This window comes from Dermacentor silvarum, chromosome 2 (assembly GCF_013339745.2).
Source record: "Dermacentor silvarum isolate Dsil-2018 chromosome 2, BIME_Dsil_1.4, whole genome shotgun sequence".
NCBI lineage: Eukaryota > Metazoa > Arthropoda > Arachnida > Ixodida > Ixodidae > Dermacentor > Dermacentor silvarum.
The window spans coordinates 72,404,244-72,419,222 of record NC_051155.1 but is presented as its reverse complement, the minus strand read 5'-3'; the positions used below and the strand labels follow the sequence as shown (position 1 = coordinate 72,419,222).

The window sequence follows — 14,979 nt, the reverse complement described above, 5'->3', positions numbered from 1 at the left end:
GCTGCCTTTCCAGCGACGACCGTTCATCCTTTGTGCAAACAGTAGTGCGGCCTTTTGGGTCCCCCAACGGTTACAGCATTAACAACTCGGCGAGCCTAAATTTACATAGGATGACTGGTGTGCCCGACCTTGGACACCATCTTGCTTCGCTTCTCGTTGCTCCTAGAGCCCCGAGGCGCCATATCCTGTTTGTCGGACATCACACGCGGCAAAACCGCGGCTTCTTAACCGTCGCCTACAAGGAGCCTGCGACTCGGTCGCAAAGATTGAAGACTATGGCGGACCATCGAGGGTACTGCACTGTTGGAAAGGGCCCGACGGCCGCATGGCGGATAGGCCCAGTGGGAATGATGGCCGTAGACCAACGTCCTGGTCACACTTTTCGGCAGCTGCGATCGTCCGCTCACGACAGCACTTCGCCACCAATTTTGACGCAGCCGCCCACACATAAGAGTCGATGTCGCGATGCCGCCGAGCGTGCAGCGATGCAGGGCGGCCAGAAACTGGCCCTGCCGCCATGGATGAAGGCCAAGCGCCCGTACTTTATCAGCGACTGCGAGAAGGCCTTCAAGTGGTTGGAGGCAAAGGTGCGCGAGACGACGTCTTGGGACCAGTTCCTCGACCTTGGCTGCGGCTCCGGTGAACTGACCCGCTGCATCGTCAAAGAGTTCGGGGGTCTCCATCGCGTTATCGTCGCCACAGAAAGGTCGCTTGACGTGATTAAGGTGCGTGCTGAACGCAGGCGTCATGTCAGCTCATGACGTAGCTTACCAAGTTATACTGTTTTATCGTTTTCTCTACCAACATCTAAGTCATAACTCGCAATGGAGCATAAGTTCGCCTAATATTTTGTCCTACGGGTTTATCCTGGATTAGTTATATATGCTGCATGCGCACGACTTGCTTGGCTCTCCGGGCTTGATGAGACACAAGGTTGACGTGCAAAAAACAAATATTAAGCGTTTGATCTCGTCTAGTTCAACGAAAACTCGTCAGGCGAGGGTGATACGTGGTCAAAAGAAAACGAGCACTCGCCTAACACAGAAAAAAGACATATAATCAATGTTGTGGAATTACTACGGGACCCTTGCTCACAATGAAGAGGTGCGCTAGAGGGTCGACTATATATGCGCTATGCACGCGCACTTTGCGTCACCTATCTCGAGCAGATTACCCCGCGTCCGGCTGGTTTATGGCTGGTGTTGTCGATATATACGTATAAAGACCCTTAGAGCAGACGACGCCCAAGCATTCAATATTTGCCGTTTATTTGCTCCGTGTCAAAGCTATTGTGTAAATCGAACCAAGCACACGAACAATGTCGCGAAATGAATAGCAAGAGAAATTGCTGGATGATGTCCGCACCCGTCGCGTACATGTTACAGAAATTCGCCCAGTGAACGCCATTTCCTTGATTTTCTTGGAAATCGTGCAGAACACGGTAGACAGCGTGAAGCGTTACAATACTTGTTGCTCGACTATAGTTGGTCCATACTGGCCAAATAACATTGCAAACTATAAACGAAGACACAATAACGACAGGAACACACTGGACAGTTGTTTATCCGGTGTGTGCTTGCCCTGCTTGTATCTTCCATTTTGCGGCCTAACGTAAATTTGCGTTATTTATTCTTTCGTCAGTAGAGACAGCGTATGGGCGCCGTCAATTGTTGTGGTGGTGGACTCGATACTGCAAAAAAATTATTTCGCAATTTATGACTGCCGAAAGGCGTGGCTAGTATATACTGCAATAAAACTGCAACTTCGGGGAGTTGGTAATGCCTCAGCTTCACCCCACATGCCGCGCTTATGGTGTGTGCCTCCTGTTCTATCCGCACTCGTTCGTGCGCGCTGTTTTATTTCAAGGTAGTACGCTAGACTTAACCGTTCTGGTCGCTGCGACGATGGGCTGCTGCCAGGTTCTTCGCCGCAACGCGGCCCAGCGCGACATCCTCTACGAGGTGCTGGACGTGGAACGTGACGTGGACGAGGCGCTGTCCAGCTGGGGCCAATTCCGGCGGATTTTTTCCCTCTACCAGCTGGAGACCGTGCGGGACAAGCAGCGCGCGCTGAACAACATTCGCCGGCTGCTATGGGAACAGGGCGGCGAGCTGTTCCTTATGTTCCGCGTCCGCTCCAACCTGGTGCCGCTGTACCAGATGCTCGCCGATGAAGGGCGCTGGACCGAGCTGGCCGCGGTGAGAACGCATTCGGGTGGGGTGAAGTAGGATGTTGTAACATGGTGTATGCCTTCTCACGGGACACGCCTTGCCTGTTTCAGCGCCGCGCCACAGTGGCTTAAAACAGCGCTAATGCCGTAATGCAACTTGGAATCACTGGTAAACGGTGCGTGAGCACAAACTTCAGAATCAGAAGCACGGAGCTCGTGCAGCGACAGAACTTGCAATATCGAAATACAGGAGCCGTATAGGCGCGGGGATCTTGCTTAACTCCAATTATACGAAATTATTCATTCATGGAGCCTAATGCGTTGAAAACCTCGAAGCAAGAAAATGAAGTAAACGTCTCGCCCGATTTAACGAAGGCTTGGGAAAGGACACGGGTAAGGAAACAAGTTTCAGGAAACCTGGTGTGTTCCGAACGCCTTAAAATTTATTAACGCATTGCGACAGTAAGCAAAAAACCGCGCCGGGCTTGAGGCGGAAAGTCGGAGAAATTACATATTTTTTCGCTTTTGAATAAAAATTGCGTTATTCCCATGATAGTTTGTGTTTTTAAATCATCTAAGTTTTCAATTTAACAAAAAAATTCCCGGATCTTATATATTCGACTTCGTTATTCTATGTTTCTTTTATTTATTTTTCATATACATTACAGCTTCCAATTGGGAACATTCCGTTGCCTCAACATGTTTTCTTATATACATGCGTAAAGGTATTTTTATGTATTATATAGTGTTGCGAGGAAAAGAACTCAGACGCAATCTGGATATAAAACACCATGAATTGGGCACATCGATACACGGCTCTACATAAACAAAAATTCGCAATTCGTCGTTGTGGCGAAAGAATGATCTGTTCCTTTTTGAAAACTTTCTTTTACTACTGTTTGTGAACAGGACATGACTGGTAAACTTAGACGCGGAGTGCGACTTTAAAGGCTGTTTAGTTAGTGTAAAATATTGTACTCTCAATGAGAAGGTTCAGTGGTTTCTTGCACTTGGAGTGTACGCGCTATATACCGAATCCCCTCCCCTGTTGCCACTGTATATTTCATGCAATTTTAAAATCCTAAATTTCTCGCTGCAATAGCAGGCTCTCCGTGCTATTTTGCTGGCCCTCTCTCTCTTTTGTAAAATGCTTGTACGCGTGGTTTTTCTTAAGGACTACAAGGCATTTCTTCTGAAGCTGCCCGAGGGAGACAAAGGTTCCGAGCTCGTATGCAAGATGATGGAAAACGCCGGGTTAAAGGTGAAACTGAGCAAATTACTGGAGACCAACTGGCGGCTGTCCACCACGGAGAGCCTGGACGGTACGAACCTCCTCAGGCTTTATTTTCTTTCCACAACGAAGGATGTTATAGGGACTGCTCAGCAGCATTCTCAGCTACGCTGTTTAAGGCATCGTCGGAGGCTGCTAAAGTAGTATTTAGGCGCATTGTCATGATTAAGCCAAAATCAAATGTGCCACGTGTTTCGTGGTACAAACAAGGTTCTAAAAGTAGAGGGATTACCAAGCGGGCAAGTTGGTAGTCATATATTGTGACTCATTGTGGAAGTGATTGTTTAAGTGGGGTTGTGGGGTTGTGTAAACTTGCTGCAAAGTATATGCCAGGTCTGTCTATTTATGCCGTACACTTTATTTTAAAATAAACTGTGATATTTAGGCCACTGCCGTTATTGCAGAGAGGTTACGTGGCTAGGCGGATGTTAGCATCAAAATAGAATAATAACAATAATACATAAATTAGCTTATTTATTACTCACTTTATGGCACACGTAAGTGCGAAATTGTTGCAGAGGAGCTGTGATCTTATGCCTGCTTAGCAGAAATCTTAAGACTACCACCACTTTCCAGAAAGCCCTCCCGAAATGCGACGACACCGCTTTCGTCACGCCAGGCTTGGCACTGGAAATTTAGGGCCAGCTAGCATGACGTCGTGAATAGGAGCGAACAGGCCTTGTGCTTATAGGTGGTGTTGAAAATGCCCGTCTCGCCACTGCTACCGAAGTAACTGTGCATTCGGTCGTGGGTTGAGCAAATCGCCAATAAGATCGTGGCCAGAGGGATGTGCGACTGCAGCATCACCTTACGCCACACTTCCGCCTCACAGATGGTTTGGACCTAGAGCAGCGTTTCGCGGCTCTGCTTGCGTAATCAGATAAATTGAACGAATAATTTGACGCCAGTTATTTCGTTCGACATAGATGGTTGATTTGGAATGTAGAGACACGGAAAAAGACTGCTATCATGGCTCCAACTTTCTAATATAAACATGATTATAGACAATAACATATTATAATTGGTTTGTTAGTGAATAAATTGCTTTGGTTTTTCTTGCAAATGATCTATTCCTGGACACCGAATTCACCGGTAGTGGGATAATTCGAGTGAATTTAAAGGCTTTTATTACAAATAAGAGGGCGTATACGTAGGCCTATGTAGGCTTACATATTGTAACGTAGATCGAAGACGGAGTTTTGAAAAATAGATGCTTCTCTTTAATGGCGGGCCAGAAGGAGAACGTGCAGCCTACGCGCTTCGTCGTCTTTCATAGCGCCGACCTTCGCGCGCGCCGTCCCGCTGTGCGTGAGCCCCACATCATTGTGTCAATTGCCCCCCGTACGAAAAGCGACCGTCTCGGTCGCGTCAAAAAGTTCTTTCAGCCATGACAAGAAATGGAGCTCCACAGGTGCATCTGGGCGTTCACGTACGCGCATGGTATGGTTTCATGCGTACTACATGAACAACTTCAGCGCGAGGACGACGACGGAGCGAACCGGGGTCGGAACTGCAGGGGACGACTTCGTAGGTTACGTCGCTGAGGCGGCGCGCAACCTTGTAGGGACCGAAATACCGGCGGAGCAACTTTTCCGAGAGTCCACGGCGACCGATGGGCGTCCAGACCCACACGCAGTCGCCGGTATTGTAACGGACGTCGCGTCGACCCTGGTTGCATCGCAGGGTGTCGGTATGCTGTTGGCTCCGGATACGATGCCGAGCAAGCTGGCGGGCCTCTTCGGCTCTTTGTACGAACTCTTCCACGTGTTCGCTGGTCGGGCTATTATCATCCACAGGTAGCATGGCGTCAAGTGTTGACGTGACGTGGCGCCCGTATACAAGTTCGAACGGCGTAAATTTTGTAGTCTCCTGTACAGCAGTGTTATACGCGAAGGTGACATAGGGTAAAATATCGTCCCACATTTTGTGCGCTACGTCGACATACATGGAGAGCATATCAGCCAGCGTTCTGTTCAGACGTTCCGTTAATCCATTGGTTTGAGGGTGATAGGCAGTGCTCTTGCGGTGAGAGCTATGTGTTAGCTGGAGAACGTCCTGCATAAGTTCGGCTGTAAATGCTGTACCGCGATCCGTGATGAGAGCAGAAGGTGCACCATGTCGTAGGACGATGTGGTGAACGAAGAACTTGGCCACTTCATACGAGTTTGCTTCCGGAATAGCTTTGGTTTCGGCGTACCGGGTTAAGTAGTCGGTAGTGACGACTATCCATCTGTTGCGCGAAGAGGTCGCTGGGAATGGCCCAAGTAGATCCATTCCTATTTGTTGGAACGGTGCTTGAGGGTCCACAGGGTGGAGAAATCCAGCCGGTTTAAAGGGCGGTTTCGTGCGGCGCTGACAATCGCGGCAGGTCTTCACGTAGCGTTGAACAGAAGAAAAAAGCCGGGGCCAGTAATACTTCTGTCGTATCCTTGCTAATGTCTTAGCGAATCCCATGTGTCCCGCGCATGGCTCATCATGGCAGGCTTGCAAAATGTCTTGGCGCAACGCCGATGGCACGACAAGGAGGTACGTATTTGGACCGCTTCCGCAGTTTTTCCTGTAAAGGACGTTGTTGCGCAAACAGTACGATGATAAGCCGCGCACGAGCGAGCGAGGTAAAACACCTTCAACTCCTTGAAGGTGCTCGATCAGCGGCAGCAGCTCAGGGTCAGCGCACTGGTGCTCAGCCATCTTTACGGCGTCGACAACGCCGACAAATGGCAAGTCATAGTCAGGGTCTGATGATGTCGTAGGGAGCGGTGCGCGTGACAGTCAGCGTCACTGTGTTTCCTTCCAGATCGGTAGACAACGGTAACGTCGTACTCTTGTAAGCGCAGGCTCCAACGGGCTAGTCTGCCTGAAGGATCCTTGAGGTTGGCAAGCAAGCACAGGGCGTGGTGATCGCTGACAGCCTTAAAGGGTCTACCGTACAAGTAGGGTCGGAATTTACTAATTGCCCACACAACCGCTAAGCATTCTTTTTCAGTGGTTGAGTAGTTTTTCTCAGCCTTGGTGAGACTGCGGCTCGCATAAGCAATGGTGCGTTCAGCACCATCTTGCCACTGCACAAGAACTGCGCCGAGACCCGCATTGCTGGTGTCAGTATGGATTTCTGTATCTGCGTCTTCGTCGAAATGAGCAAGTATTGGGGCAGCTTGCAAACGCTGGCGCAATTCATTGAACGACTGCTGCTGCTCGTCCGCCCAAATGAAAGGCACATCGTCGCGTGTAAGCCGTGTCAGAGGCTCAGCAATTCTAGAGAATCCCTCGACGAAGCGTCTATAATAGGCGCACAAACCAAGGAAGCGTTGGACAGCCTTCTTGTCTGTGGGTGGTGAAAACTCGGCGACGGTAGCTAACTTGTCGGGGTCTGGTCGGACGCCTTTAGGACCAACGACATGGCCAAGAAATTTGAGCTCTTGGAACCCAAAGTAGCATTTTTCAGGCTTCATGGTGAGGTCGGCAGTACGGATCGCAGCGAGGACGCTCTCAAGTCGTGCGAGATGCTCGTCAAACGTGCTCGAAAACACGACAACGTCGTCCAAGTATACGAGGCAGGCTTGCCATTTGAGTTCAGCAAGCACGGTATCCATCATCCGCTGAAAGGTGGCAGGTGCGGAACAGAGACCGAAGGGGAGAACTTTGAACTCATAAAGGCCGTCAGGTGTCACAAACGCTGTTTTTTCACGATCCTGTTCATCAACTTCGATTTGCCAATATCCGGATTTAAGATCCAACGAAGAAAAGAACTTGGCTTGTTGTAGACGATCCAATGCGTCGTCGATGCGTGGCAGAGGATAAACATCGCGCTTGGTGACACGGTTCAACTTTCTGTAATCTACACAGAAGCGTAACGTGTTGTCTTTCTTTCTGACTAACACTACAGGGGAGGCCCACGGGCTTGTGGACGGCTGGATCACGTCGTCTTGGAGCATCTCTTTCACCTGCTGCTTGATCGCTTCCCTTTCCACTGGAGACACTCTGTAAGGAGGCTGGCGAACAGGACGTGCGGATTCATCCGTAATAATGCGGTGCTTTGTGATGGACGTACGCCGTACTTTGGACGACGTTGAGAAACAGTCGGCAAACTCGTTCACGAGACTCAGTAGTCGGTCTTTCTGATGGTCTGGTAGAGTAGCGTTAACGTGAATCCGTTCTTTTAGGCTGGGTAACTCAGATTGCTGAGACGATGCGATTTCCAACGTGCCAATGTCAGTAACATGAATGATTTCTCGAAGAAATGCGATTGTCGTTCCTCGCGGTACATGCCGGATACTCGTTGCTAAAGTTTGTTAGCAAAACGACTGAACATTTGTTTTGCACCTCAAGAAGCCCTCTGGCTATGCAAATGTGGCGCTCAAGAAGCAGGGGGATGTTTGCCTCAGCAATTCCTTCGGCGACGTCCTCCATGTCGCATCGGACAAGGGTAAGCACACTGCTCTTGGGTGGCAACGTGACGTGATCGTCGGCAACGCGAAGCGCGATGTCACGGTCGTTGTGATTACTGTGCGCTATGGCTTGTGTAGTAGCGAAACTGACTCTAGACTCTTGCAGGTCGATGATAGCGCCGTTCGCCTGAAGGAAATCCATGCCGAGTATAAGGTCCTTTGAACATTCAGGAAGAATGACGAAGTCGCCGATGTACGTGAAGCCCCGAATGTTGACTCTTGCCGTGCACCGGCTCATTGGGGTTAAGAGGTGCCCTCCTGCAGTACGAATCTGAGTTCCGGCCCATTGCGTCGAAACTTTGTTCAGCATACGTGCGAGATTCTGGCTGATGACAGACGTGTCCGCACCCGTGTCAATTAACGCCGTGACTTCGTGGTCATCTATGGTAACTGGTACGTCGCAAGATACTGACACCGAACTGCACTGATTTCTCTGCGCCTCAATTGCGTCATATCGCGGTCGTCGTAGTGGAGGATCTTCAGCGTTCGCAACGTCAGCGACCTCACCTCCGCAGGTCGCTGAACTCTGTTTTCCCGGGAAGCAGGGCTGGGTGAGCGACGCCTTGGTGCGCTCGGCGCGAAGAGGGGGCTGGAAGACCTGTTTCGGGCGGGTGACGGTGACCGGGTGTCATGGAATCGTGGGGTAAATGACGTCCTGGCGCCCGCGAGGTAGGCTTCAATCTCTAGGGGGCGTTCGCCATTTCGTGGGCACGGCGCATTCAGTGAAAATCCACGGAGCCCAGCTCGGCGGTAAGGACATGCCCTGTAGAGGTGATCGGCTTCACCGCAATGAAAACACAAGGGCCTCCGGTCTGCAGTACGCCATACGTCGCTGTTGCGGGGTGGTCGCGCTTCAGCCATGAATGGCGTGCGGCGAGGCCTGAAGTCGCCAGCTGCTTGTTCCACGGCGCGCACACCATGGAAGTCCGGCACGTCGCTCACACCGTGAAAAGTCGGCGACAACGAACTTCGCGCAACTTCCGCATACGACATGCGAGGCTGTGGCTGCCGTATCTCGGGCTGTGGTGTCTCGCTTCGCTCTGGGACTTGGACTGCCTGCCTGATTTCCTCTCGGATGACCTCAGCCAGAGCAAGTCGCGGTACCGATGCCGGAGCCACCTGAAGCTTCTGGAGCTCTTCTCGAACAACAAGCCTAATGAGGTCTCGCAAGGCGTCGGTATTATCAACAGGTATAGTGAGATGGTCACGTGATAGGGTCGACACGTCGCGGCTGTAGTGCCTTGTTCGCTGCTGCAGTGCCTTTTCCATTGATATGGCTTCCGCGAGAAACTCTGCAACGGTCCTTGGTGGGTTGCGTATCAGGCCTCCGAATAGCTCTTGCTTGACACCACGCATTAAGTTCCTGAGCTTCTTTTCTTCCGGCATGGACGGATCCGCGCGTCGGAAAAGTCGGCACATATCCTCGACAAACATTGCGACGCTTTCGTTCGGCCGCTGTACTCTCGCCTGAATTGCACATTCAGCTCGCTCCTTGCGATCGAGGCTGGCATATGTGCTGATTAGCTGCCGTCGGAATTCATGCCATGTTGATAGGGCCGCCTCACGGTTCTCAAACCATGTCCGCGCATAGTCCTCGAGGGCAAAGTAGGCGTTGCGTAGCTTGCGCTCCGGAGTCCAGCCGTTGAATTCAGCGACACGCTCAAAGTGATCGAGCCAGTCCTCAGCATCCTCGAAGGTGTCCCCATGGAAGGATTTGGGGATTAGCGGCTCATTAAGCACGACCTCGGTCGGTGCAGTTGAGGAAGAAGACGGAACTGATGTACTCATCGTTCTGACTCGGTTGGGTAGAGGTTCGTGCTCCGGTGGCAGTCCTTGAAGTCGACGGCTTGTCCGTACGTGAACAGGAGTCAGCTCGACCGGACTTCGTACTGGGCTTGTAGGCGTGGTTCCATCTGGGAGTGGTAGCATGTACCCAGCACCTCCACCAGAAAAATGTAACGTAGATCGAAGACGGAGTCTTGAAAAACAGATGCTTCTCTTTAATGGCGGGCCAGAAGAACGTGCAGCCTACGCGCTTCGTCGTCTTTCATAGCGCCGACCTTTGCGCGCGCCGTCCCGCTGTGCGTGAGCCCCACATCATTGTGTCAATATACATACGTACGCCTACGTATAGAACCATATCACGTCGATCCGGTGGGCGCCGCCATGTTTATTCACGTAGTGAAGCGTCCATTGCTTGCCTCAGCTGCCTACGTTGCCTCCGTGTTTACAATGGATTTGCGTTACGCCAGTGCGACTCAGCAAATCTCCGTTTAGGTAGATACCGCTCACGGTGATTGCGTAAATGACACAAAGATTTGGCCACAGCTTCAGAGGACATATAAGCGCTTTCGGAGCTCAATACGCCTTGTCTAAAAGGTGCGAGCAGAGTATATGGTTCTAGCGGGGCTAAAAATATATTCAAAGCTCTTCAAACTTGCCGCTTCTGCATTCAATCGGGTTCACTGTCGAATACTCTTCGTTCTTTATTTTCCAATGTCTTTGACGCAGCGGTTTATCATGTTTCTGACGCAGTAACGCTCGTCGTTGGGGTCACTATACGATTGTTTAACTGGCGTCAATTTACGGCCTAATCGCTCGCTCAGTGCTCAGTTGCGATAGATTTGTTCTTTGCTGCGCAGAAGGCTTGGAGCATAAATGTTTTGTACTTAATAATAGCTTGACAGCAAAGACGTACTATCGCTAGCCACTCGCTTAAGCCTCATTCGCACAGCCGTCAAACGCTCCGTCACGTGACCGTCACGGCATCCGTTTTCGTAAGGGGAGAGGGTTTCCGAGTCGTTTTCCCCTCAAAAACAGCTCGCCGGCGACGCAGAGCGGTGCTCTACGTTTCCGTCGCCAGCACGGTGACGGAAACCCTCTCGGAAACCCTCTCCCTTGACGAAAACGGATGCCGTGACGGTGACGTGACGGAGCGTTTGACAGCTGTGTGAATGAGCCCTTACTGTGCATGTGGACCGTCACGAAACGTTACCCGCCACGGTGGCTCAGTTAGCTAAGGGGTTGCGATGCTGAGCACGAGGTCGCGGGATCGAATCCCGGCCGCGGCGCCGCATCCTCGATGGAGGTGAAATGCAAAACCGCCCGTGTGCTTGCGTTGTAGTGCACGTTAAAGAACACCAGGTGATAAAAATTAATCCGGAGCCCTCCACTAAGGCGTGCCTCATAATCAGAACTGGCTTTGGCACGTAAAACCCCAGAAACAAGAAGTCACGAAACGTTCCGCTTCGAACATTCGTGTGCTGTAGGTGTGGTACGTCACCCATGCTTCGGTGCAATAGTGCGCCCACTCTCATATTCTTGAAACTTTGGCGATAGAGTGGGCGTAAGTTTGAGTATGAGTTGGGGTGGATGTACGTAGATAACGTGCGAGAAACCTCTTATGCCACGAAGTGGCGCTACTCCTTTTGTCACTGTGTAACGAGCGGTACACTACTCACTGTAGCCGAAGTTCCGGGATTCAAGTCCTTTCTTTGGAGAATGACGATACAACGCTGGGGCATGAGTGATTTTTTTTTTTTTTTTTGTCCTCGAGGAAAGACGTGCATCGCGAAGGGCCGTCAACACAGGCAGTCCTTGCGTAGCAGCAGTTCGTGAACTTGGCCACACAGATTCATTGCATTCCTTAATATGGCAGTCACTATTTTTGCAGCCAATTACTGCACACGTCTTCCCTTTACCATTCCGCATCTTGCAGCACTAATGGAACACAGCTTATTTGGGACCAACCAGTTGCATTTCCGAGAGGTTATCGCACAGTAGCAGGGCAGAAGAGGGTTAATGATTTCGCTTTCGTGTACTTTCGCTTGACGCAACGTGCGGTGTGCCGCCGTAAACGCCATCTCGTTCCTCGAGCGAACTACTCTGCAAGAAGTGTCTATAGGCTTAGGTATGTATATAAGCTGGAACTTATACGGGCACAGCCATATCATGTCCTTCATGGCTAGTGCTATTCACTAACAAAATACTAATTCGTTATTTTTCACAAAAAGCGCTACCTTCTTGCTAATTGCACGTAGTTGCTGAAGCTAGGAATACGTAGTACTACCTCGGTAGTGCAGTTACTAACGGAACTGAAACAAACTTGGAGTACGCTTAAGCTTCGCCTTTAAGAGTGGAATGCGATAGCGTGATTGGACGCCGTTGACGCCGAAACCGTATATTCTGCGACATAGGGCTCGATCAAAATTGAGAAAATCTCGGTTTTCAACATTCCCCTCAATGTTGCCTAGAACCAAACTACAGCAAACCACCATCAGAATTGGAGGACGCTTAACCTTCGCCTTGAAGAGTGGAACGCGGTAGCATTCAAAGATCCCTGGCTGCTTATCAGGATTTTTTTCTTGTATATTCAAAAAACAATCCAACGCTATCACGTTTGTACATTGTAGTTAAGTCGTACTTTACGATTTCTCTGACGAATTTTAATTTGAGAAATTACATTTTTTTTACACTAACGCCTTGCGCCACGCGAAGGGCCCGCCCGGTCGGGGTGGTTCGAGATGATGTGGTTCGCTATGATTATTTCAACCAGACGCTGATGCTTAACACCGTCGCTGACGCAGGAGTTTCTGCGACACGGGCGCTTAACGTTACCGCGTTAATATATTCACCAACAATGCGGTCCATTCGATTTATAAGTGCCGCTTGCATTGTCATATTATAAGTCAATGGTATTGTAACATCATAAGAAGGTAAAATAATGCACATGAAAAAAACAAGGACCGCGCTCTTTTGTCATATTTGTATGAGGCATCAATTATCAGTATATGTAATGCTTGCCAGAGACATTACGGGAAATTACTCCGGGAAACGAAGTACTCGTACTAAATAACTTCATCAAGAAACGATAAACAAGAACACACAAACCGAACAATGACATATGTTCTACGTGACACGTACCCCACGAGGAGCTTCAAGAGTATTTATAGCCCTAGTTTGAGGGATCACATGGTGCCCCAGTGAGCACCTATGTATTTGGATAAATAATCAAAGCTTGGTGCCCGAATTTTTATAGCCTGCTGTCTGCGTATATGCGTGCTACGACGTCGCGCGTAACACTAAAATATAAAGCGCATGCACGCGATCTTGCGCGCGACAGCGACAAGCGACGTGATGGAGATGGCTGTCGCGGTCGCTCGCCTACAAGTCGTACCGCATGCGAGCAACGAGAGGAGCGACGACATTGAGCGACGCCTCCCCGGTGTTGCCGGTATGAGGGCAGCAAATATTCGCCGAAACTGGCGTGACGCGTGCTTTATTAATTTAAGTTGATGTGTTTTAGTGTAAAGAGCAGCATAAATATTTCTTAAGGTCTTGCACTACGTTATTATCCTTGCACGTATCAAAATCTAGTCGTTTGCTCATTCCGTGCGACAATCGGTAGTACTTGGCTGATGAATATCCAGTTCCGGCTTCGCGCTATTGGCTAGTCGCTCATAGCACTTCCGGGCGACGAGCGATGAATTCTAGATTTTCAGATCTGAGCGATCGAGCGACAAGAACGAGCGATCTGTTCGCGCGACGGCCCTTTTTGTCACTGGTCGCCGTCGCGCACAAAATCGCTCTCATGCGGTTTGGGCTTCAGTCGAACATAATTAACAGTACTACAGTTTATCTAAAGTTTGCATATTACTGTCACCATCGCAGCATAATAGACTACGACCAGACGAGATAGTAGTGGCTTAGTAGTTACTTGGTAAAAACTACTAAGCCTTTACGGCTAGTAAACGCAGCATTAAGTAGCTTTGCTATCCGCTGACTAACACAGAACTAGTAAGAAGGTAGTAAAATGCACAGTAATCTAGTAAATGCATGCATTTAGTAGCTATTTACTAACATTTTGTTTAAGAACGTAAGGGTGCTCGCAATTTGTCCGCATTTACTCGGGGTTGACGGCCGGTTACTTATGACACTAGGACGCGCGAAATCCAAACAAGACAGGGGTTCACAGAAAGACGTAGGCTTGAAGCGATGAGCAGTAGTCAAACAAGGAATGTCGCTCAAGCCAACGCTTCGACAAGGGGACTTGTCTCTGTCAGGGCAGCTCGTAGGAAGCTCTAAAGTTAACTTTGAACTAGGGCCCCCTTTTCAGCGTGTGAAGACAAAAAAAGCTGCGTGCGTTCACATGGCAATCCTTCTTCACCCATATCTGTCCTCTGCCCGCAGACCTGATCATGGGCACTTGCCCAGTGATGCACCGAGTGCCTCCAGAGCTGCGTGACGAGTTCGTGCGCGACTGCGCGAACGCCGCAGCGCGGGTGCTGCCACGAAGCGGCGACGAGCTCACCTTCTCGTACACCACGTTCATGGCCTGGGCCGAGGTCGACCCGGCCAAGGCGGCCGGCGACGTTCTCGACACGATTGCGGCGCGGTTTTTCAGGCGCCGCCGAACCATTGTTTAGACCAACTCCCGCTAGTGCACTCCTTCTCTGTTTATCAGATTCTTTGTACGCTCAGCCTAAAATGTTTACGACTGGTCTGTGTAGGCCCATCCGGTTAACTAAGATTGTGTAAATTTCATTTCAATGTCGTGTCCGAAATTGTCAAAATTGCAATGTCAATCCCGAAACATGAGCTAGAAATTATATATGCTTACTGATACCCGGTTGTTGGGGCTTTCTCCAATTGCTATTACAGTGCACTGTGGCGGCTGACACGTGAACCGACCGTTGGTGGTCCTTCTGAAACGGAGCAGTTCGAACACGACCCGTAAAATTCAATGACATGAGAGCCCTGGCTCCTACCAGATGGGATATTTTTTAGTGCTTTCCTTCCTTCTTTCTTTCGTTTTAATGAAATGGGCGCTGACCTTCGCAGCCCATGAGGCATGGTTCAACGGAGTGAAATTTGCAGCGAACTTGAATCGCAAATATAAACGCGCATTCACATGGCTGGAGGTATTCGAAGTGTATTCCAAGAACTTGTAATTACTATAGCTGATACCGGTTGCAGTATAAGAACGTGTAATTTAATATCTGGATGGATGGATCATTTTCATGTGTTGCTAAAGCGCCGTCTTGTGCTATCCAATTTATCATTAAAACCCA

General features: G+C 49.9%; 1 protein-coding gene across 1 annotated transcript; it reads left to right on the top strand.

Annotated features, from left to right (window-relative positions):
• The first annotated feature begins 485 nt into the window (after positions 1-485).
• LOC119440163 (juvenile hormone acid O-methyltransferase) lies at positions 486-14,358 on the top strand. Its single transcript, XM_037705099.2, has 4 exons — positions 486-725; positions 1,920-2,198; positions 3,345-3,492; positions 14,099-14,358. Exons 1-4 carry the CDS (start codon positions 486-488, stop codon positions 14,332-14,334), a joined length of 903 nt encoding a protein of 300 aa, XP_037561027.2. The 3' UTR covers positions 14,335-14,358.
• The last annotated feature ends 621 nt before the right edge of the window (positions 14,359-14,979 follow it).